The sequence below is a fragment of the Theileria annulata genome, chromosome 1 (genome assembly GCF_000003225.4).
Source record: "Theileria annulata chromosome 1, complete sequence, *** SEQUENCING IN PROGRESS ***".
In the NCBI taxonomy this organism is placed as follows: Eukaryota; Apicomplexa; class Aconoidasida; order Piroplasmida; family Theileriidae; genus Theileria; species Theileria annulata.
The window spans coordinates 581,572-603,011 of NC_011129.2; the positions used below are offsets into that span (position 1 = coordinate 581,572).

Here is a 21,440-nt window from a genome sequence, read left to right on the forward strand (position 1 = left end):
ACAATTATTTGTATAAATATGTATTATATATAATGGATGAAAATATATTAATTTTTAAACCACAAGTTTATAAAATAGATTCTTCGTTCTTTGAAGAATTGTATCATATAAAACTCAAAAAGCTTAAACAAGGACTAAATAATTTGTCAATAAAGTCACTAGTAACAGTAGACGGGACGTTTTTGATAGATAAATACTCATTTGACTTAAATCACTGCAGATTTGGGGAGAGGCCGGAACAACCACTGGCTGAATTCGTGAGATACACCCTTGAAAAGGAATTATTAGATAAAAATTCAGAAAATGTATATAAAAATGATGGTTGTACTTGTAGATTTGTACAAGGAACTTTGGTAGTATTTGATTCACTGTTAGAATTGAGAAAATATGATAAAAAGGCCTTTATTTCGAGCCATTTTGACCTGGAATGTACGACACCAGATAAACCACTAATATCTTCACACATTTTCAAAAAATTAAGTTCTGGGTTTGAAGAATACTACTACAAAGTTAACCATTTCTTTATATTCTGCTTCATGGATTTAAAAAGCCGTTCAGGGTACTACTACATAGCTGACCCAGTGGTTACTACCAAGAGCCCATTCGCATACTCTTACCTAGGTGTAGTAAACAATACGACATATATGCAAAGTTACAACAACTTTAAGTTATCAGATCTTAACGCGATTCTAATACATTTCAAGTCAAACACACTTGGAGACCTTTTCTTCATCTACAGTAGACTCCATAGCAGAGTATTCAGAACTAAAGATTTCCTGTACGACGGTGTTAATGTGAGTTTAAACGGAGAGGGTGTTCCATTGGAATCGGTATATATATGCTCATATTCATGTTTTAACGGAGGTAAGGACCTGCCCAAGTTTTGGCGTAACTTTTTGCTCTCTTTTTGTATTGAAAACCGAATTTTCGGAGAAAATTTAAACTTGGTTATAGTGAATTCAAAGCTCTTTGAAACAGATGAAATATATTCACAAGCATTTGTATACTGTATTAAGACACCGTCAGAGGATGAGTTTAGGGATTTGTCAATAGTTTACGGTTTCAGACATCATATATCCAAGGAAACTTTGAGTTACGAGTACTACTACTCATTTATGGATCATGTGGATAACGAAAAGTTAAATTTGGAGTTAATAACCTGGAGAATATTGCCAGAGCTAAATTTAGATAAAATATTAAACCTGAAAGTATGTATCATAGGATTGGGAACACTAGGATGTAGTCTAGTTCGACAGCTTTTGGCTTGGGGTGTAGAGTATGAATAAATATTTATAAATAAGTTTTAGGACTTTTGTACTGGTCGATAGTGGTTTTGTGACAAACTCTACTAGACAGTCTTTATATACTCATAAATACTGTTTCAACAATGTGATTATTAATTACTGTTATTTACACTTTTTTTACAGTTCATTGTTAATTTAGACACCGAAGGTGGACGCTGCTGAAAAAATGATTTTTAAGATTAAGCCGGATTGCAAACTGACAATTGTTAACACAGAAATACCGATGATAGGTAGTTTATATTTTTGTATAATACTTTAGGTCACAGTTATTGTGAAAATTTTTTAAATGAACAGCTTAAAAACACAAAGGCAATTGTCGCATCATCAGATGTCATTGTTCTGGCAACTGATTCAAAAGAGTCAAGATGGCTCCCATCACTCATCGCTTCACAAATGTAATAACAATATTCTTTAATTATCTAACAAAATATATATTGACAAAAATAATGTACTGATGATGAATATAGGAACATGAAAGGTGAAAAATGTCCACTGGTGGTATCAGCAGGGCTTGGATTTGACTCATTTATGATAGTAAGGCACAGTTATAAGGATTTTAAAGGCTCCTGTTACTTCTGCAGTGAGTCCCAGGCACCTAGAGATACTATTACAGGAAGGTATTTAAGATATATAATAATTTTAACATCAAATTGACTGGAAAACTATTGTGTAGGCCATTTGATGAAACATGTACAGTAGTAAAGGCCGGGATAACAGATATATGTGCTTCAATGGTAGTAGAGTTAATAGTTTCGTTAACTCAGCATGAAAAGATGTTTGCGGCAGATCATGGAGATAAAACGTGCATTGGAAAAACTCCGCACTCAATAAGGTTCTCACTCTCAGGTATGATTTATAATTAATAAAAAATAATTTTAGACTACAAGTGCTCAGAACTTTATGCAGAACCTTCAGAAATGTGTATTTGCTGTTCAGAAAATGTACTAAATAAGCTTAAAACAGATGAAGATATCATTGAGGTGAGTAGGAATCTGATAACAAAGAATAGGTGTTTAAAGACCCAACGATTCTAATGAAGTACTCAAAACTCGAATCATTCATAGATCAACTGTCAGATTATAAAATAAACGAAGAGAAAGAAGAAGGCTATGTAGTTTTGTAATTTTCTTTGATCTATACTACACTACATTAATAGATTTGTGATTTCATTATTAGATCTTTTAAATTTAAATTCGCAGATAAAAGTTTTCTAAAATTTTTTAATTCCATTTTATGCAGATTCCATAAATTTTTCATCAGTTTATGCTGATTTCAGAAATATTACTACTTGTTTGTGTTTTGATTCTACTTTGTAAAATATTTGAAAAAAGCTCCAGTTTATTTAACGTTTATGTTTCTTTAACCATTTTTTTGACTCTATTTCCAAATTTAGATATAAAATTGTTGAGGTGTTTCGCATACTCATTCGGTATGTTTGTAATTTCCATAGCCTTTTTCAGCGCGATTTCGTTGTCCTTCGATTTATAAAAAACACCTGGATTCCAAATTCCATATCACAACAACGTCATTGTTAAGCCAATATAAAATGGGAAATGATCCTAATTTATCGTCTGATAACTGCTCTGAAAAGGTTGTCAAAGATCACAATTCCTTTAACCTACAAACTAACCCAAAATTCATCAAGGACAGATTAGAACTTTTCAATGCTCTATACCAGAAACAACAACAAAAATTAAAAGGTAAAGAACCATTTCTAATAAAATTAAGATATTAATAATATTTTTAGAGCGTGAGAATTTGGATATTTCGTTGGTACTAGTTACAGATGATGGAGAAGTATCAGTGTCTGGAAAGTCATTCCTTACAACCCCTTACAATGTTCTATACTCACTTGACAAGAAAAGAGCAAAGAAAGCAGTAGTAGCAAAGGTAAGATATTCAACTAATTTGGATATGATCAGGTGTTGTATGAAAATAGACCATCTGAGGTTTTTGCAGATGTGGATGAGGATAACTCAGATAAGTCAGCTTCAGAATGGGTACTTTGGGACATGCACAGACCATTTGAAGACTCGTGTAAAGTTGAATTTCTAGATTTCAACTCGGAACAAGGACAACATGTGTACTGGCATTCATCAGCCCACATCCTAGGTAATTAATATATATATAATATGAGTAGGAAGTGCATTGGAAACTTGTTTTGGTGGGTTCTTGACAATAGGACCAGCATTATCGTCAGGGTTCTACTATGATGTATATCTAGGAAACAATGTACCGTTTACATATATTTAACATAGTTAATGTATATCAGTTAATATACAACGCACATATAATTATTAGAGTGTAAAACCTGAAGATGTAAAGCCATTATTAAGCCATGTCGAAGCATTGACTAATTTAAATAGTCCATTTGAGAGATTGGTGTGTACTAAAGAAGAGGCACTGGAACTTATGAAGTATAACCCATTCAAGGTTCAGCTTATTAAGAACAAGGTCCCAGATGGGGAAAACACAGTGTGCTACAGATGTGGAGATTTTGTGGACCTTTGCAGAGGACCTCACATACCAACAACTTCAATGGTCAGAGCAAACTCATTTGATGTCACAAAGATCTCCTCATCATACTGGCTCTCAAATGCAAAGTCTGATACTCTACAGAGAGTCTACGGCATATCATTCCCAGAAAAGGAACAGCTGAAAATGTACAAGAATAGAATTGAAGAAGCTAAACAACGAGATCACAGGACTATTGGGACTGACTTGAAGCTTTTCTATTTCGATACAGTTCACTCTCCAGGTAATTACTTACTTAATATACCTTTTCGTTGGTTTAAATTCGATTAGGTTCATGTTTCTGGTTACCGAATGGAGCAAAGATCTATAATAGACTTGTAGAATTCATGAGAGTACGTTAATTTTGCCTTAATTCTGAGTTTAGGACAATTACAGAGTGAGAGGATACCAAGAAGTTATAACTCCAAATATCTTTTCGTGTGATCTCTGGAAACAATCTGGTCACTACGACAACTACAAGGTACTCAATTTTACAAGATAAACCAGCCCAACTCAACACTAAATTGTTTGTAGGAGAACATGTACCTGTTTAATCTTGAGGACACTGAGTGGGGAATGAAACCGATGAACTGTCCAGGGCACTGTCTTATGTTTAAACATCTCTTTTTATCATATAAACAGCTACCATTGAGACTTGCTGACTTTGGAGTTCTACACCGTAATGAACTTACAGGTTCACTTTCAGGACTCACCAGGTAATCACAATAGAATTTACTATATTTACCTTATAAATGAATTTACTAATTAAACCTAATAAATCAACCTAATAAATTAGCTTAATAATCTAAAAGAATAATTTAACATAATGATTGTTTAGGGTTAGAAGATTTCAACAGGATGATGCACACATTTTCTGCACCAGGGAACAAATCATGGATGAAGTGTTAAATATCCTAACATTTATTGGGAAAGTTTACTCACTTTTCGATTTCAGATACGAGTTCAAATTATCAACAAAACCAGCAAAAGCTCTAGGTAACACATTAAAATAGGATTTTTTAAAGTTTAAAATACTGATAATATGGTTTAGGTGAGGATGAATTGTGGGAAATTGCAGAAAAATCTCTGGAAGAAGCCCTGAATAAAACTGGAACTAAATGGTACTGCATTAGAAATATTCATACTTTAATATGTGGAATGGGAGATAATATTGTTTAGGACAATGAATCCTGGAGATGGAGCATTTTATGGACCTAAGATAGATGTGGTGTTGTTTGACTGTCTGGATAGAGAACATCAGTGTGGAACAATACAACTGGACTTTAATCTACCAATTCGATTTAATCTCGAATACAGAGATAAAAGTATCATTAATAGTTAATAGAATAGATATTTAACTCTAAAATACTTTCTAAACACTATTCATAATTTGTCAGGTGAGAGTTCTGCTGAGAATGTTAGATGTGGTTTCAATAGACCTGTGATAATCCATAGAGCAATTTTCGGATCAATAGAACGTTTTGTAGCCATTGTACTTGAACAAACTAAAGGGAAATTACCATTTTGGCTCTCACCCAACCAATTGTTATTTATCCCAATAACTGACAATCACCTTGATTACGCACTTGAGTTATATGAAAAATTCAATGCTCTAGGTTCAAACACTAATTATATAATATTAATAATGATAATAAATGGTTTAGGTTATAACGTTGATGTTGATAAGTCGAACAACACAATTAATAAGAAGATCAAGTTTGGACAGCAGCAGAGGTGGAACTACATGGGTATTGTGGGTGATCGTGAAGTTGAGACCAGAACAGTTTCCTTGAGACCTAGGGACTCTGATGAGCAAAACGTAATTTCTCTGGACGATCTCGTTAAGTTATTTGAGTCACAACAATTGAAATATGTTTAATTTCCTAATTTATCAATTATACAATTACATGTATACACATGTATACACACAAGTATATGTATAGGGCATATTTATACTGGATATATATAAACATATGTATATACAGTTATATATATGAGTACATCTACAAAAGTATATATATAAAATTATATTGTATAGAAGAAAAATTAAACTATTACAAGTTTAATGAGTATTAGCAAAATAGGGTTATTTACACATTTGGATAGCCGCCTCTAATAACTTGTATTGGTCTGGAAGGTAGTGCTTCTCATAAACCAGAGGGAATGGAGTATCGTAGCCACAAACTCTTTTTACTGGGGCCTCTAAGTTGTGAAAGCACCTTTCAGTGATTGTAGCGGCGATTTCAGAACCCATTCCAAGAGTTTTCTAAAAATTAGAGTTAATATATTGAACATACGGGAGCCTCGTGAGTCACTATAAGTTTCCTAGTCTTGTTCACTGAGCGTTCTACGGTCTCAACGTCCCATGGGAAGACTGTCTGGAGGTCAATTACCTCAACGCTCAGTCCGTGTTCTTCCTCAGCCAATTTGGCTGCCTTCATCATCGGACCTACTGAAGTGCCGTACCCCACCATCGTCACCTAAATATAGTTATTGTTTGTGAAAATACATCTTTCCCTTCCTTTAGAACTTCGGCTTTAGATAGCTCCAGTTGATAATCCTCAACTGGAACCTGGTCTACGCTTTGTCTGTATAGCATTTTCGGCTCAAAGAATATGACTGGGTTCGGGTCTCTGATAGAACTCAGAAGTAATCCTTTGGCCTGGTAGGCACCTCTGGGAACAACTATCTTAAGGCCAGCTGCATGTGCAAATTGTGATTCTGGTGACTGTGAGTGATATAAGCCTCCATGGCCGACTCCACCCCAGGTTGACCTGATGGTAAGCTTTCCAACATCCCATGCTCCTCCTGATCTATATCTAAACTTTGCAGCCTCATTCACAATCTAAATTATACAAATTAGTTAACACAACAACTATTATAATGAGATATAAATTATTAAAATTAGATATATAACCAATAGTTATTACTTGATCGAATGCTGGGAATATGTAATCAGCAAATTGAATTTCGGCAATTGCGTTATGTCCAAGTGCTGCTAAGCCTATCCCAAAAGCCACAATACCCTAAAATTATAATTATGTGTGTAATATAATGGAATATAACTGGTTATGGTACATTTTCTGCTATTGGAGTATTGAAAACACGGCTTTCTCCGAATCTATCCAAAAGGCCAACCGAACATCTGAACACACCTCCAAATGCAACATCTTCACCAAAAACACATGTACTGAAATTTATTTATATAAATTCCACCATTATATATCTGGATGTGTAAATATTTAATTATATAATTACGTGGGATCTTCGGCCATTGAAATGTGCATAGCGTCGTTGATTGCGGTACACATGTTCATTTCCTTAGTTGGCCCTTTCGGGTTAAATGTCGAGAAAAGGCGTTGAGAGAATAAGTTCTTAGGAAGGAGCTTCCCGATTATATTCTTAGAGAACGCAATCATAATGAAGATAAAATTAGATAAAAATGTATATCAAAACGATATAAACTTATGTAAAGGTTTATAGAAAAAAAGACGCGCAAGGAAAGTTAAAAGGAAAAATTTAAGGAATAAAAAATCAAAGAATAATTTTACAAATCAATTAAACCAAAAAAACAAACAATAAATAATAGAAACGGAAAATATATAGAATGAACACTAAATTAATGGGTACATAAATGAATAGTAAATTAAGTTAGTAATAATAAATAAATAACCACCCTATAACAAGAATCACAAAAACAGCGAGGGTCATTAGAACAGTGAAAACTAAATTAATTTTTAATCAATTGGATTATTGATAATTATATTCTAATATAATTGAATATATTTTAATTTAAATAATTATTTTTCGTTTTTTATTAGAATCCTAAATGAATTACTTATATCAGATTTGATTATCTTTTGGACTAGTTTCTCTATTACAGTATTGAATGACTTGTAAAGTTCTTTTTGGTTAGTTTGAAATTCTTGTTCCAAAGTGTCAATAAACTCCTAATTTACAAATTAAAAAGGATTTACACACCTGCTTGATTTTCTTACCAATCATATACTCTAAACAATAATTAGTTTATGTAAAATTTGACAATTTATTTGTTAAAATACCTCCAGAAACGATTTTAAGGTTTCCAAATTCCTAAACATCTTGTCCAGTCATTAATGTTACCTTTACATAGCTGAGCAGTATGGACTTATTGTAATCTGAATGAAATGATTCAGAATATTTCCTAAATAATTTTAAAACATTTTTTGTAATGTTACTTTAAAATTTCATTAGCAAATGATATCTGAGCATCAGATTTAGAAACACCTGTTTCAACGAAAATGTTCTGGGAAATGGTTACAAAAATCTGAAAATTTAGGTCAATTAATCTATTAATTTACATTCAAATTAGAGTCTAATAATTTATGGTTTAAGTTTTTCTGCTCCTCCTCCGTTAGGATTCCGTCAGGATCACATATGTGCGACTTCATGAAACTAAAACAACATAAAAATTAGTAAATTATGATTATTTATGGATAATTATTTTCTCACAAATTGTGTAAACATAGTTCGGGATTTATGGCAGGGTTAGGGTAATCCTGAGTCGTGTATCCAATCGACTGTGTGTTTGTATTATCTTGTTCCATTTTCTTAATTTTCAAAAGAGAATATTTTTTAAATAATTTTTGTGAGTTTTCAAAATTATTGTTAACCCTAGATTGAATAGGAACAGCTTTTTTAATATTACTAAAGAATTGTAAATTTATGAATCAACATACACATCTCGGCTTATATCTAAAATCTCATCATTGAACCTGAATTTGTGCGATCCTATATGCTTAAAATCCTCTCTAGCATAGATTATAATCATGAATAAGTTTAGTAGTAAAATTATGGTCATTTTAATAATTTATATATTAATGTGTAAAACATCCCCAGTCACCTTCCATATTACTTAAATTTTATATTTTTACATAAATAGTTTAAATTAACTATAGCGTTTCCATAATAGTTATCGAAAAAATATTTTACAACTCCTAAATTATATTGGTCGTTTAGTAAATTACCTTGACCTGGTGGAGGTGTATCTACGTGATCATAGGTAAAAACTACCATTGACTGACACACATTACTTTCATTTACTAATTTAAATTAAGAATTTGAGTTTTAAACTAACTTGTATTTCTATGAAGTACACTTGAGTTATATATTAATACGTCACCCTCATTCAAGTCAACGCCGACCGGACCTAAAATTAGTTATATCAATCATTTCATTACCACAAGTGTATGGATTTAGTCTTGATGGTTCATTCTAAGATATTGATGGGTTATAATTAATACTTACATGTGTTCCAGGTAGAAATTGCATTCTTCCATTAACTTTATTTGTATCCTGAAGTGGTACTACAATATTGATCCCAGATCTTTTATTTTCTCTATGCCATGGCTCAACATAACTCATGGAATCTACCCAAACCCATTTAATACAATTTATATATTCATAATTAGAGAATACCAGAAGATATAAGCTGTACGTTCGATAGAAATATTCTCCTAAAGTGATTTATAAAATTAGTCAATACCTATCCCTTTTCATTAAATAGTATACAAACGGCATCCAAAACGACTGAATTGGTGATAAATATTCATTGAAACTTGTTCCTCTAATTACACAGTTAATCCTCCCTAAAGAGATGATGTGGCAAATTGTACCAACCTCTTGTATATTTAAGCGCTGACACATTTGGGTCCTTTTCTAGAATCTTGAATACATTTTCTCTAGCCTAAATAGCAATGGATGTATTTATATATAATTGTGTACGATTACCAATGTGGATTTAATGTGTAGTTTGGACTTGATTTCACGGATTTGGTCCTTGGAGAATACATTTCTAACCACCGCCACTCCTAACACATTTTAATGAGGCGTGAATTACCATATTTATCAAGAGTCTGCTTGACTTTAAAGAGGAATGGGAATGAAGGTAAATTATTACACACATATGTGCCGGAATCACAGTTGACTGTGAATGGGCTTGGTCTTTTAAAGAGTGTTCCAAATCTTTTTAAAATGCTATATCCTCCAATGGGTAAGTAAGGTGTAGACACACATCCGATATTCTTTCCAATTGTGTTTTTTGCTATTGTATTGAACTTCTGCTCAACTTCAAATGTCACATCTCCATCATCAGATATAAGACCAGATTTCTACAGAGTCTATGATCTTTGGGCATCAATTGACTAAATTTAGTACTAAAGATTACAATAAAGTCTCGCTATACCTGCCAGTATTTATGTAATAGTTTAAATGACTTTGAAACTAATGTCTTAAAGTCAGTATCCAAATTATGTTTCGCCTCAATGTACCTGGCCGGAAGCATATATGTCCAGTACTGTGGAACCTTTAGGTGTTCAAATGATGTTCCAGACTCGTCAATTAGTTGATCTAGTTCAAGTGTCAAGTCTAGTCCCAGCGACTTTAGGTAACAGCTTCTAGTTGCACTTGATTTATCATATTTTAGCGGGTTATTGTAATGTAGTTTCTGGTTACTCAATATTTCAAGCAATGCTTGAATCTGTAACTCTGCTGGAACTAAATTTCTGGACAAATTCTCCAGTTTACTCTTTGGAATTACTATATATTTTGATAATGATTTAACACATTTAAGGAAACTCCTATCCTTCCACAGTTTTTCCGACATCAAATCATAATTCTGTTCATCTAATCCATTAATTTATTATTAGAACAATTTACAATATTTAATTATCTACATTATAGTTTTTTGGTTAAATATATTTATACCTTCGGATGTACTGAAGAGTGTTTTGGAATCCAGGCTAAATGAATATGATGGATGCTTAGCCATGTAATAAAATATAATACATTTATTATACTACATTTAAGTTTATTGAAATTATTTGTTAAATATTGTACAGACTGATTTTCAGAACTTGTTGTGTTGACTATTGGAGAGTGCTCATCCACTTTTGTCTACAGGAGACTGCGATATTCCTCACCTTCTTGTTAACATCACCCAAAAACACCTTCGACAGCTTAATTAACTAAATTAATAATATTATCAAGTGTTCTCACCTTTTGTTTTGTATAAATTTCCAATCCACTAATTTTCATCACTGAGTTTGTTATCAAAATTGTTAAAATTCTACTGAACGGGACCTGATTGATTTCATACACATTGATCAATTCCTCCAATACATTATCAAAATCTTGTCCAAAATATTCATGTCTTTCTTTAACTGAATCTCTTGATACAACTCCATAGAGTAACTGCTGTAGGCACATTAAATACTTGTCAAAACACCAATGTACATATTCTCTTGTTAGTTCCCATTCCAAACTATTTTGTTCTCCATTATTAGATTTAATTTCTTTAAACATTGATAAAATTTCGTTAATACCCTCGATTATCATATTAATGGATTCAACTTCAATATTCTCGCCTTTATTTAGCATTATTGATATTAATACTATATATAGTTCAATTTTTGAAATGTCACTCAAGTTTTCCTGATAATTTGGTACCAAATTAGTATCTTCCTTTATCTTATTCTTCAAGAATTCCAATAATTTTTCATCAGATCCACTTACTTCATCTTGGTATGTTTTCCTAATATCAATTAGTTGGTATTTAATTATCGGTTTAACTCTGTTTATTGATATTGGCACGATTAATAGGAACAAATCTTCATATTCAAGGTTCTTAACTCTATAATTTTCAAGTAATTTGATCTTACTTATTAAATCCGCAAGATCAAATTTGTACCTATTCAAACCATATTTTACCAGCAGTGACCCGTTGAAATAGGAAAACGATCTTAACTTTTCAAAGTCTTTAAAGTATCCTCCACAGATCAAGTCCGACTCTAAATTCATTAGCTCCAATCCACTTGAAAACAACTCATTTCCACAATTCAATTGTATTTTTAGATCTTCTTTATATTTATTCAAATAAACATTAAGGAACCTAAAATCTGTATTTAAAAATGTGAAATCTGTGTTTAGAAATTTGAAATCTGATTCCACAGCTTCATTAAGGTATTTTATAATCCTTGGAACACTTGACGTTAAGAATATAACCCGAATAATATTCTTCTCATCATTATAAAATGAGTCTTTATACAGGAGAATTAGGTTTTTAAGATCTTTTAATAATTGTTCTTTAGTATATAGTTTTAACACCAGTTCTCTACAACCATTTTCAAATGCACATGGGATCAAACTTGAGTATGAAATGAACATATCACTCACGTCCTCTTCATTTACTGAGTCCAATACCATTTTAAACCCAATCAAACATTTCAATGACTTGAATAATATAATTAAAATCTTTACAACTAACTGGAACAATAAATTGTCTGAAGTATTTTCCAAAGAATGTGATACTTGTTCTAAAGAATCTTGTGATACTTGGTCCAAAGAATCCTCTCCTGTTTGTTCCAAAACTGATTTGAAAAGTCCACACATTTTATTTAATATGTTAATTTGTCTTCCATTTCTATTAATATATGACATTCTTGACAAAGATTTATGAAAATCATAACTCTCGGTAACTTTAGAACAAATAGAGTTTAGGGACCTTAAAATTTTAACATTCTTCTTATTATGGCATTTATATAAACATATTAAGCATTCCAAAAAATACAATTCCTCATCCTTAGTGGGTGATTTATCAAATTCCTGATCCGTCAAATCAATATTGTATTGGGAAGGAAAGATCTTATCTAGTAGAAATGGAACCAGTTTTTCTACAATTTTATCATCTATGATACATGAGGACAGTGCTAAAAGCTTTAAATATTGTACATTTCTTTGTGTATCCAATTCATAATCCAATTTATCTTTTGACTTAATTTCTGGATCAACTAAGCATAATAGAGACTCTATTAACTTGGAATTAGATATTTGTGATTCACAGTTAATGAGTATCTTGGGCATAATAAACATGACCAAAATATTCAGTACATCATTAACATCACAAGTTTCAGCTCCATTAATATTCTTGAGCACTGGAACAATTATGAATTCTATGACTTTATTATGCACTTTCGGATTCTCACACATAATATCCACCAAATATCCTACAGAGTTATTCGAGTACAAATTTCCAGCTATCAGTTTAAGGAATTCGTCAATCAAATCATTCGCTTCATGTATAGTTTCTACGAATAATCTCATTATTTCACCAAATAATTTTACTTTTTCATCTACAAAATTCCAAGTTCTATAATATTTTGATCCTATCTCCTTCACTTTCGATAAATTCAATTGATCCAATTCTTCACATTCGTACAACTCACTGGGAATATCACTTGGTCCAGTCGGTTCTAATAATTTATTATCTAAAAGTTCAATTTTCATGATTTGTATCAATTGGCCTACAAAATTATTAAAACAGTCTTGATAAACTGGTTTACAAGCTGTAAGAAAATACAGAGTGTCTGAGATCACTGATGTATAATTAAGACTCAGGCTAAATTCTGAGTATAATGAGTCCATTAAAATCTCCATTGAATATGGTCCCAGCTTATGAGACGACATGAAACATGAGAGGAGTGATTTCTTTAACTGTAATGGAGTTATTTTGATGGTGTCATTTTCAGGCGGTTCAAACTGAATTGGATAATAAACTGAAATTGTCCTTGAAATGTACTCGAAATCCTCATCCGTTCCGGCTACACTTGCTAATTTCGATATCAAATTGAACATCACAAGTATGTTTCTTGGATCTCTTTCTCCAGACACCTCATCACAGATGAGTTTGAGGTTTATTTTATCTATCTTCTTTGAAATGAACAGGTCTACCAGATAATCCGAAATGTACAAATAATCCATTCTACACTTTTGTGGATACTCTGAAATCTTTTTATGCGATACTACTTCATGGAATTCTTGTACATTTTCATAAAATGTTGGTTCGGAATTTGAATGTCTCTCGATCATTGCTCTCATTGTAGACAGTGATAATTGAACACATATTGTTAATTTTAGGAATTTCAATAACAATTCTAAAACAGCTTTTGTGTCGAAAAGTTGTTCTGTTCTTGATACAACTTCATATAATAGATTTAATACATTTTTGCGATCTACTGGGTCATCTCCCTATTGTATTATGAAAACTACTTTACATACCTCTTCGTATATATTATTGAGAATTTTGATAAAATTTGTTGTTCCTGATCTATTTGCTGATAGAAGTATACTATTGCGATATGAATTTTGTTTATATATGTCATGTGTAGATAGGTATGATCTGACTATATCATCCAAATCAGCGTCAAGGTTAGACATTTTAGTTTTATTTTAGTAATACTAAAATTGTTCTCATGTAAAATTATTAACATGTTTATAATTGTACAGTTTATAATATTTATATCAAAGTGTTTGATTAAAAATTAGAATCTTGACACAATATTTATTTAAAAAAAGTATTTTAAAATATAACAATTATTTTACATTCATAATTAATGTATATTTAGTTTAATTTATGAATCTATTTAATCATTATAAGGTAATCCTGTTATTTATACCAACCCATAATTTTCTATAATAAAATTAAAAATTTTAAAATCGCATAATGTAGTTTTATTATTAAATATTTCCATTATTAATGTTTTAAATCTTAATTTATTTTTTTATCTTAAAATAGTATTTATTATATTATTATCAAACTTTCCAAATATTAATTTTAATTTTATCCATACTCTTCTTATTTCTTTAAAAATCCACAAATAAACTCTAATGCAAGGTCGTGATATATCTAGGCAGCCTTGTCCTGACAGGATTGTTGAAGACATGGGTGGAGCCTTCGGTATGGGTTCCGTTGGTGGATTTCTTTGGCATTTTATTGCTGGCGCCAAGAATTCTCCCAGAGGTTTGATTTTAAAAAATGCTCTATATACTGCGAGTTCAAAATCCCCTGTTCTCGGTGGTAATTTTGCCATTTGGGGAGGCACATTTTCAACCTTCGACTGTACCTTCCAGGCTCTTCGTAATAAGGAAGATCATTGGAATGCTATTTTCAGTGGCTTTGTCACTGGAGGTGTTCTAGCACTTAGGGGAGGATTAAAAAATGCCTCCAGAAATGCCTTTATTGGCGGCGTTCTTTTAAGTAAGTCATCTCTCCAATAATTTTTATAGGTATTATTGAAACCGTTTCAATTGTTGTAAATAAACGTATAGCAGTGACTCCTAGACAACACTTTCAACGACAAATGGAATATGAGAAACAATTAAAGTAACTTTCACCAATAGTTATATATTCTATCAAATATATATTCTATCAAATATATATTCTATTAATATAAATTAATAATTTACAGAAACCGTGATGTTAATTTTACACCTACGGCACAGCCAACTTAGTTACCAGCATGGTCTATTACTAATTATTGCAATTTCATTAACCTACAAATTTTACATTAATATCGTAATTTGTTTAGTGTATATATACTGTATTACCATGTATGGGTATTCTAAATTTTCGAAAGGGTTTGGATGCCTTGAAATAGCAATTGAATACACCACTTCTCTAATATCATCAATTTGACCTAATACGTAATATATTACATCACAATTACCTGCACAAACTTTCCCCTTGGTATCTCTTAGGCAGTTTATTTGTTGAGTTGTAAAGTTGAATATTAGCCAGGGGTCGCCTTCCTTCACCTTCATACCTCCTATAATAAATTGCTACCACCAATTTATTACCTTTTAGTTCTACATTCTTCAATATTAGAATTGAAGGGTCAAGTACAAGTTTCTGTAAATTCCGCTCCTTTATTGATGTGTTCAATATATTAAATGCGACTTCTCCACAGTGCTAATATTTATTCAATAAATATTTATTTACTGTACTATATTTAGTATATTCTAATTAATTATTGTAGTATATTTATTCAGTATATTTGTGTAGTTACCAATTTTAAAGCTTCACCATCACCTTTGAGATATGACTCTACAACATGAGGAGCAATTACATGTTCAACAAGTTCAACGAGGTCTGGTAAATTAAAGGATGGGTCAAGTCTCTTCATCTCACGAAGAGCAGAGGCCAAACTTGTATCTCCAAATAACTTTGATATTATAGGATTCTCTACACATTTTTATACTGAATATTAACTGAGCAAATTAACTGAGAACATTAAATTAACTGAGAAAATTAAGGTTACCGAAAAATTCGTATAAAAATGGCATATCACGGATCTTACTGCCAAATCTGTCCCAAACAGATTCCTTTGCAAGGACTAGTGAGTTATCAGGGGTATCATTTCCAGAGTCGTTAGGCTCAGTTACCACACTTTCATTCTCAGGCTTAGATGACTCAGGTTTCCGTTTGTTAAGTTTCATTTTAGTTCTGATCCTTTTCGCATGTCCCTTTTCGTCATATAAGTAACTGGAAACTCTATCAAATCCCACCGCAATGCTCTTGGCTGAAAACTATTTAATGGTTTTAAAGTACCTGAATCGAGGCAGTTCCTAACAATCTTGGAGTTCTTGGTCTCAGAAATCTTATTAATACAGTCCTTACTGAAATCTCTTGTTTTCTCAAAGTATTCTGAAATCCTTGAAATCTTCTCAGATATCTGAGACTCGCTTTCCAGCTTCTCCATGGCTTCCTGTAGGCTCTTGTCCTTCTCCAAATCCTTCTTTACCTGCTTTAAAACAGTCTGCATGAACGAATCCGAGGAAAAAAATCTACTACTCAGACAAACCGATGAGTTAACTGGATTTGATGGCTTTGCAAATTCACTAGAATTAAAGCTTCCGAAGGTATTATTGCGATATCTGGTGAGGATATTATTGGAGAATCGAGGATTAAATAATCTCCGAAACATTTTAAACTAATCTTAAATCATAACTTTATACTAATCAAATTACATATTCTTATAAATTGTAATTTAATAAATATTTAATTTAGAATTAAATTCTAAATTTATATAACAAACTATAAAATTATATTATAACTTTAAATTAATATTTTTAAATAATACAAAAGAAAGAATCTGATTAATTATAAATTAAATCCCCAACAAATAAATAGAATCACTCTCAAGATAAAAATAGTAAAATATCACCAAATTTATATTAAATATAAACTGAATATTGTGGAATCAATTATATATAAATTTATTGTAAATATTTTAATGTTTAGTCAAGAGTTTTATGAAAATATTTGAAAACAGATTAAATTGAAATTAAATAATTTAGGAAAATCATTTTCTTTGGCCTCCAAATCTTCCTCTTCCCCTTGGTGGACCACCTCTTCCTCGACCTCTACCCCTTATGGAACTAAACTTTGTTTTACTGGGCTTTTGCACTGGTGTGTCATCTATCAAAAGGGTGTCCAAGGGAATGCTATCTGACAAAATGAAGTAGCGTATATTGTTACCCCTAACTGTAAGATGGTCCAAAACAACCACATTTGTCCCTTCCTTCCCATCGGAGCCTTTATTAACAACCTTCACGTTCTTGAGGTGAGTGTTCATTGATATGTCTATGCCAATCACTGTTCCAGTGAGTACTGTTCCATTTTTAAGCTCAACTGTCACTGATTCGTTGGCAAGTTTCATAAGGAATCTGACCAGCTTCATTTTTAATTAAACTTATTACGATAGTTAATATATAATTCTTTACAGATGTTGTACCAACTGTTTCTGAAATGGATAAAAGATTTGTTAAAATAAAGTACAAATCCAATAAATGGTATTTAAAAGTGTTTATTGATATTTTATTTATGATTCTACTATTAAATCAATTTTTTTGACAAATACCCATATTTTACAATATTGGCCCAACTAAACTGCAAATTTACATAAATGCAATTATCATAGGAGATGATTGGCACTATTTAAATCCAATTACAATCCTAAACAATCTATAAACTTTATAGTTAGTTCATATTAATACCCCATGAGATTCCTTAAATTTATTCATATTAGTTTTTAATTTTATTACACATTTTAAAATAAATATTATGAAAATTTGATCTTTTGTATATGGTATTTGTTTTTTTGGAAGCTGTTTAATTAAACCAACATTAACCATGTTAAGGAATATATGAAAATTGTAATTTTCATTGGAATATTCCTAGAAGTTTTGACTATAAATGGGTTTATAACTAGAACTAAGCTCCCCAAGTTCAATACTAATTTGTATATGATTTGGGCATATCCACTATTCGATGATTCACCTAAGCGTGGTCCTAGGCGTAAAATACACCAGGCATTTGAACGAGGCCCAGTTCGTGCCAATGTTACATTGAACTATGAATATGCCAATAGACTGGCCCAAAACACGTTTCATCCTACTATACAACTTGTTTTAGTTATATTTATTTATACACACATAAATTATAATATTTTATATACTATTTACAATATTGATTTTATATATTTTTTTCAGGTATCATGTTCCAGGACAGGGTGAGTTACCCTATAGGACTGAGGAGGGATTGGGTGATACTGAGGATATTCACACTAGTCCAGAGACCGCATGTGGTGGTATTGACATTGACCCTGCCGAGTTTGACAAGATAAAAACAGTCTACAAAGTTTTTAATGATAGAAATTGTGGAGTTTTGAGGATCATTGGCGCAAAGTTGGGCCACTTTTCTTTTCTTTATTACGGGCCCATCAGGCACAAGTATGGAATTAAATGCTACCTGAGATACTTGATAAATAGAGTTTACCCAGGATCTAAGGTCACTATTTTAACTCAAGAGTCACATGACCGTCATAGGCTACAGGAGGGTGTAAATCCAGGCCTTTTCGGTAAACAGCAACGTCTAATGATTACAGGCAGAGACTATTGTGAATCATTTAAAGACGGACTTCCCAACGAAAACGCTCTCCCACCCAAAGTAGATATGATAATTTAGTATCTTTCATTATTTTTTACTTTTAATCTCTTTATATTTTAGTAATACAATTTACTCTAATTTCTGTTTATACCATGTTCAATATACAAGTGTATATATCATCAATTAAAATATGTATAAAGGTGTATATACAGTTTACTACATTATAACCTTTTTATTGACGTTTAGAAACACCAACTTTAGCTGGTCTTAAAACACGACCACTTATTGTATATCCGTTTTTAACAACTTGTACTACCTTATTATGTGAGTCATTGTCTTTGACTTCAAACATTGCCTCATGGATTTGAGGATCAAAGTCCTCCATCATGCTTTCATATTTCTTAATTCCAAACTTCTCAAAAGTCTGGTGAAGCATGGCTTCTGTCATTTTAATTCCGTCAACAAAATCTTCTGTTGATTTTTTGGGGTCGGACTCTCCCAAGTGCTTTAGGGCCAATTCAAAGGTATCGGCAACCTCCAACAACCCCTTCGCAAACTCCGTTACTGCATAAACCTTTGTGTTTTCCAACTCTTTCTTATGAATCTTACACAAGTTATCACAATTGCTCAAACTCATTTTATACTTCAACTCCAACTCCTTCAGCTTAGTTTCCAATGTACTCAACTTCTAAAAAATTTTAAAATAAACTCTAGAGATAAATACTTAATATGATTTTGTTATTGAAAACACAAGTATAATGTGTTTTATACAAGATTACGGTAGAACTAACCTGTTTGAGCAGCTCGTTCTCTTGGTTCAGAAGCTCTTCTGGAGACAAATTTGTTTCCTCCCTACCATTTTCTTCATCTAAATCAGGTTCTTCATTGGAATCTTTGGTAGATTTTTGTTCCGACGACTTGGAATCTTCAACAGTTGAGTAAAGTCTCAAGTTAGGGTTTCGAAAGGTTTGAAATTCATGAAACCGAGCATATTTAGTCATTAATGTAGTTGTATAATATCTAATATTTTTCCTGAAGGGTGGGTATTTTATATTCTTCAGTATGTTTACACATACCGGACTGATTAGACTTGATTTCATGGTAACTTTATTTTACAAGACTAAATTTAAATAAAAAACTGCTAACTCCCAAAATCAATTTCACCAATAAATTTCTTTTATTGTATAATTATTACATTTAATTATACCCAAGTCGGGTATTAAGTAAAACAAACTAAATAAAACAGTTGAAAATTTATATAATACATTATCAAGAAAATTGTATTTACAAGTTTAATTTCTTAATACTGGAGAGATATGAATCCTTCTCAGATTTTAATGACTGTATTACTGGTTTTCTCTTAATTGAAACCTTGGTTTTCCCCTTTACTTTTCCATGCTTACCACAACCCTTTGTTGATTCTTTAACTCTTTAAATTAATCATTAGTACAATTTTATATTATAATATTTTTTATATATAATTAATGTATTTATACCTTTGAAGTGTTTTTTTCAATTGTGATTTTGAATCTTTTGGAGAATTTTGTTCCATTTTATTTCGAAGCTAAAAATTAATTTATCCTACTAAAAATACCTCTCTCATCTTTTGTTTCATCTTCACTAATGATCTTTTAGCAGACTCAACATCGAGCACATTATCGTCATCACCTAAATTTGTTTTGAGATACCATAAAATAATATTCTAATGTCATATTACCTGGCTTAACTTCCATTATTGGAGGCCTGTTAACTTTATTTTTCTTTATTGATTTGTAACCCCAACGGGGTACCCAGTCATTAACAGTGGGATCAAAGACCTTTCTCGACCTTTTCCTCTTCTTAATTCCCTTCATCTCTGAAATATTCATTTAATTGGTTACTAACCTGCGAACTTCTCCCATCTGGTTTTTTCTCTAGGCTTTGGTAGTGGAAATACTCTGGGCATAACTATTTCATCATTTGATGGAAGGTCAGCAAAAACTCCATCTGAAGTAATTGTCCGTTCCAAACCGAAAATCTTATTAACCAAAAGCTGAGCATTTTCACAAGACAATTTTAATAAACTAAAAAATAAATTTCAATAGAGAAAAAATAAAATTGTATAAATGTGTAAACAAAATTGATGATTTAATTAAATTAATAAAGAAATGTGAAAAAACACAATAAATATGGAAATTAGTGTAAATTATATGAATAAATAATTGATAGAGATATATCTAACTTCTCGTCGTATAATAAGTCGGTAGATGTGGGAGTGGCGTCAATTGCGATAAGATTTTTAAGACAATAATCTAAATTATCAACCTTCTGGATATCAGAAGACTCCCTACAGTATGATTAGTTTTAAAAAGGGAAAATGAATATTATTTACATTGAGTAAAGGGAGGAAGCTGACAATAAGAATGAGATTCCTAATAATTAATCTGTTTAGGTAGAAGAAGGCTTAGGATCCAGATAGGTCATCGAAGTTAATTAGAGATTGGATGAATTCATATAAATAATTTGAATATGTTAACCGGTAGGCCATTTTCAAGATCTTTTTAACGATATGCCCGATAAATGATATAGTCCCCCCCACCCCCTATACACATAATAGATCAAAAACATAATGATCATCCATTTCTAGATTGTGAAAATACATATATATAATAAAAAAAAGGTGAAAAAAAATTAAATAAAGAAGTTAGGTGTTTATCCACTCATATTTGTTTGTTTTCGATATAACAATTCTATTTGAATGATTTAAATTGATTCTATTTAAAATAACACGGAGATCTCTACATTTTACTATAAACAACATCATTCCGTTGGATATCTTCTCATTTACTAACTTTTTTCCCAAATTAGTTTAGTGCTTGGAC

At 31.5% G+C, this 21,440-nt stretch overlaps 12 protein-coding genes across 12 annotated transcripts, besides 10 other annotated features; 4 read left to right on the forward strand and 8 right to left on the reverse strand.

Annotated features, from left to right (window-relative positions):
• Window positions 1-32: 32 nt before the first annotated feature.
• TA06610 (autophagy protein, putative) lies at window positions 33-2,427 on the forward strand (the record flags this gene model as incomplete). The annotated part of the gene is made up of 8 exons (XM_948723.1): window positions 33-1,276; window positions 1,308-1,389; window positions 1,444-1,534; window positions 1,564-1,699; window positions 1,772-1,921; window positions 1,978-2,150; window positions 2,184-2,284; window positions 2,314-2,427. The coding sequence occupies 8 exons, from the start codon at window positions 33-35 to the stop codon at window positions 2,425-2,427; spliced, it is 2,091 nt and encodes a 696-aa protein (XP_953816.1).
• A 423-nt stretch (window positions 2,428-2,850) lies between these two features.
• Window positions 2,851-5,697, forward strand: TA06605 (threonyl-tRNA synthetase, putative; the record flags this gene model as incomplete). The annotated part of the gene is made up of 12 exons (XM_948724.1): window positions 2,851-3,004; window positions 3,052-3,194; window positions 3,227-3,416; window positions 3,445-3,536; window positions 3,606-4,062; window positions 4,110-4,171; window positions 4,204-4,299; window positions 4,353-4,534; window positions 4,657-4,814; window positions 4,870-4,939; window positions 4,998-5,143; window positions 5,216-5,697. The coding sequence occupies 12 exons, from the start codon at window positions 2,851-2,853 to the stop codon at window positions 5,695-5,697; spliced, it is 2,232 nt and encodes a 743-aa protein (XP_953817.1).
• Window positions 5,698-5,904: 207 nt separating this feature from the next.
• On the reverse strand, window positions 5,905-7,237 carry TA06600 (transketolase subunit, putative; the record flags this gene model as incomplete). Its single annotated transcript, XM_948725.1, has 6 exons — window positions 5,905-6,084; window positions 6,116-6,298; window positions 6,328-6,663; window positions 6,695-6,844; window positions 6,897-7,008; window positions 7,077-7,237. The coding sequence occupies 6 exons, from the start codon at window positions 7,235-7,237 to the stop codon at window positions 5,905-5,907; spliced, it is 1,122 nt and encodes a 373-aa protein (XP_953818.1).
• Window positions 6,658-6,663: a sequence feature (2 probable transmembrane helices predicted for TA06600 by TMHMM2.0 at aa 92-114 and 124-143).
• Window positions 6,695-6,748: a sequence feature (2 probable transmembrane helices predicted for TA06600 by TMHMM2.0 at aa 92-114 and 124-143).
• Window positions 6,776-6,844: a sequence feature (2 probable transmembrane helices predicted for TA06600 by TMHMM2.0 at aa 92-114 and 124-143).
• Window positions 7,238-7,618: 381 nt separating the features above from the next.
• TA06595 (uncharacterized protein) lies at window positions 7,619-8,658 on the reverse strand (the record flags this gene model as incomplete). The annotated part of the gene is made up of 8 exons (XM_948726.1): window positions 7,619-7,768; window positions 7,800-7,828; window positions 7,880-7,910; window positions 7,941-8,001; window positions 8,036-8,124; window positions 8,159-8,252; window positions 8,310-8,504; window positions 8,537-8,658. The coding sequence occupies 8 exons, from the start codon at window positions 8,656-8,658 to the stop codon at window positions 7,619-7,621; spliced, it is 771 nt and encodes a 256-aa protein (XP_953819.1).
• Window positions 8,611-8,658: a sequence feature (Signal peptide predicted for TA06595 by SignalP 2.0 HMM (Signal peptide probability 0.937, signal anchor probability 0.000) with cleavage site probability 0.841 between residues 16 and 17).
• A 50-nt stretch (window positions 8,659-8,708) lies between these two features.
• Window positions 8,709-10,626, reverse strand: TA06590 (uncharacterized protein; the record flags this gene model as incomplete). The annotated part of the gene is made up of 9 exons (XM_948727.1): window positions 8,709-8,899; window positions 8,935-9,006; window positions 9,038-9,071; window positions 9,105-9,288; window positions 9,343-9,515; window positions 9,588-9,667; window positions 9,697-9,967; window positions 10,042-10,481; window positions 10,563-10,626. The coding sequence occupies 9 exons, from the start codon at window positions 10,624-10,626 to the stop codon at window positions 8,709-8,711; spliced, it is 1,509 nt and encodes a 502-aa protein (XP_953820.1).
• A 188-nt stretch (window positions 10,627-10,814) lies between these two features.
• TA06585 (uncharacterized protein) lies at window positions 10,815-14,069 on the reverse strand (the record flags this gene model as incomplete). The annotated part of the gene is made up of 2 exons (XM_948728.1): window positions 10,815-13,880; window positions 13,911-14,069. The coding sequence occupies 2 exons, from the start codon at window positions 14,067-14,069 to the stop codon at window positions 10,815-10,817; spliced, it is 3,225 nt and encodes a 1,074-aa protein (XP_953821.1).
• Window positions 14,070-14,519: 450 nt separating this feature from the next.
• TA06575 (mitochondrial import inner membrane translocase Tim17 subunit, putative) lies at window positions 14,520-15,019 on the forward strand (the record flags this gene model as incomplete). Its single annotated transcript, XM_948729.1, has 2 exons — window positions 14,520-14,889; window positions 14,919-15,019. 2 exons carry the CDS (start codon window positions 14,520-14,522, stop codon window positions 15,017-15,019), a joined length of 471 nt encoding a protein of 156 aa, XP_953822.1.
• Window positions 14,577-14,630: a sequence feature (4 probable transmembrane helices predicted for TA06575 by TMHMM2.0 at aa 20-37, 61-83, 90-107 and 117-139).
• Window positions 14,700-14,768: a sequence feature (4 probable transmembrane helices predicted for TA06575 by TMHMM2.0 at aa 20-37, 61-83, 90-107 and 117-139).
• Window positions 14,787-14,840: a sequence feature (4 probable transmembrane helices predicted for TA06575 by TMHMM2.0 at aa 20-37, 61-83, 90-107 and 117-139).
• Window positions 14,868-14,889: a sequence feature (4 probable transmembrane helices predicted for TA06575 by TMHMM2.0 at aa 20-37, 61-83, 90-107 and 117-139).
• Window positions 14,919-14,965: a sequence feature (4 probable transmembrane helices predicted for TA06575 by TMHMM2.0 at aa 20-37, 61-83, 90-107 and 117-139).
• A 175-nt stretch (window positions 15,020-15,194) lies between the features above and the next one.
• TA06570 (mitochondrial inner membrane subunit, putative) lies at window positions 15,195-16,615 on the reverse strand (the record flags this gene model as incomplete). The annotated part of the gene is made up of 5 exons (XM_948730.1): window positions 15,195-15,457; window positions 15,489-15,600; window positions 15,698-15,873; window positions 15,950-16,210; window positions 16,240-16,615. 5 exons carry the CDS (start codon window positions 16,613-16,615, stop codon window positions 15,195-15,197), a joined length of 1,188 nt encoding a protein of 395 aa, XP_953823.1.
• A 378-nt stretch (window positions 16,616-16,993) lies between these two features.
• Window positions 16,994-17,371, reverse strand: TA06565 (small ribonucleoprotein D1, putative; the record flags this gene model as incomplete). Its single annotated transcript, XM_948731.1, has 1 exon — window positions 16,994-17,371. The coding sequence occupies one exon, from the start codon at window positions 17,369-17,371 to the stop codon at window positions 16,994-16,996; it is 378 nt and encodes a 125-aa protein (XP_953824.1).
• Window positions 17,372-17,837: 466 nt separating this feature from the next.
• Window positions 17,838-17,891: a sequence feature (Signal peptide predicted for TA06560 by SignalP 2.0 HMM (Signal peptide probability 0.716, signal anchor probability 0.000) with cleavage site probability 0.404 between residues 18 and 19).
• On the forward strand, window positions 17,838-18,657 carry TA06560 (uncharacterized protein; the record flags this gene model as incomplete). Its single annotated transcript, XM_948732.1, has 2 exons — window positions 17,838-18,076; window positions 18,183-18,657. The coding sequence occupies 2 exons, from the start codon at window positions 17,838-17,840 to the stop codon at window positions 18,655-18,657; spliced, it is 714 nt and encodes a 237-aa protein (XP_953825.1).
• Window positions 18,658-18,811: 154 nt separating this feature from the next.
• Window positions 18,812-19,679, reverse strand: TA06555 (co-chaperone (GrpE); the record flags this gene model as incomplete). Its single annotated transcript, XM_948733.1, has 2 exons — window positions 18,812-19,267; window positions 19,371-19,679. 2 exons carry the CDS (start codon window positions 19,677-19,679, stop codon window positions 18,812-18,814), a joined length of 765 nt encoding a protein of 254 aa, XP_953826.1.
• A 184-nt stretch (window positions 19,680-19,863) lies between these two features.
• TA06550 (ribosome biogenesis regulatory protein, putative) lies at window positions 19,864-21,106 on the reverse strand (the record flags this gene model as incomplete). Its single annotated transcript, XM_948734.1, has 7 exons — window positions 19,864-20,008; window positions 20,076-20,143; window positions 20,174-20,247; window positions 20,297-20,434; window positions 20,464-20,642; window positions 20,801-20,905; window positions 21,096-21,106. 7 exons carry the CDS (start codon window positions 21,104-21,106, stop codon window positions 19,864-19,866), a joined length of 720 nt encoding a protein of 239 aa, XP_953827.1.
• Window positions 21,107-21,440: the final 334 nt, after the last annotated feature.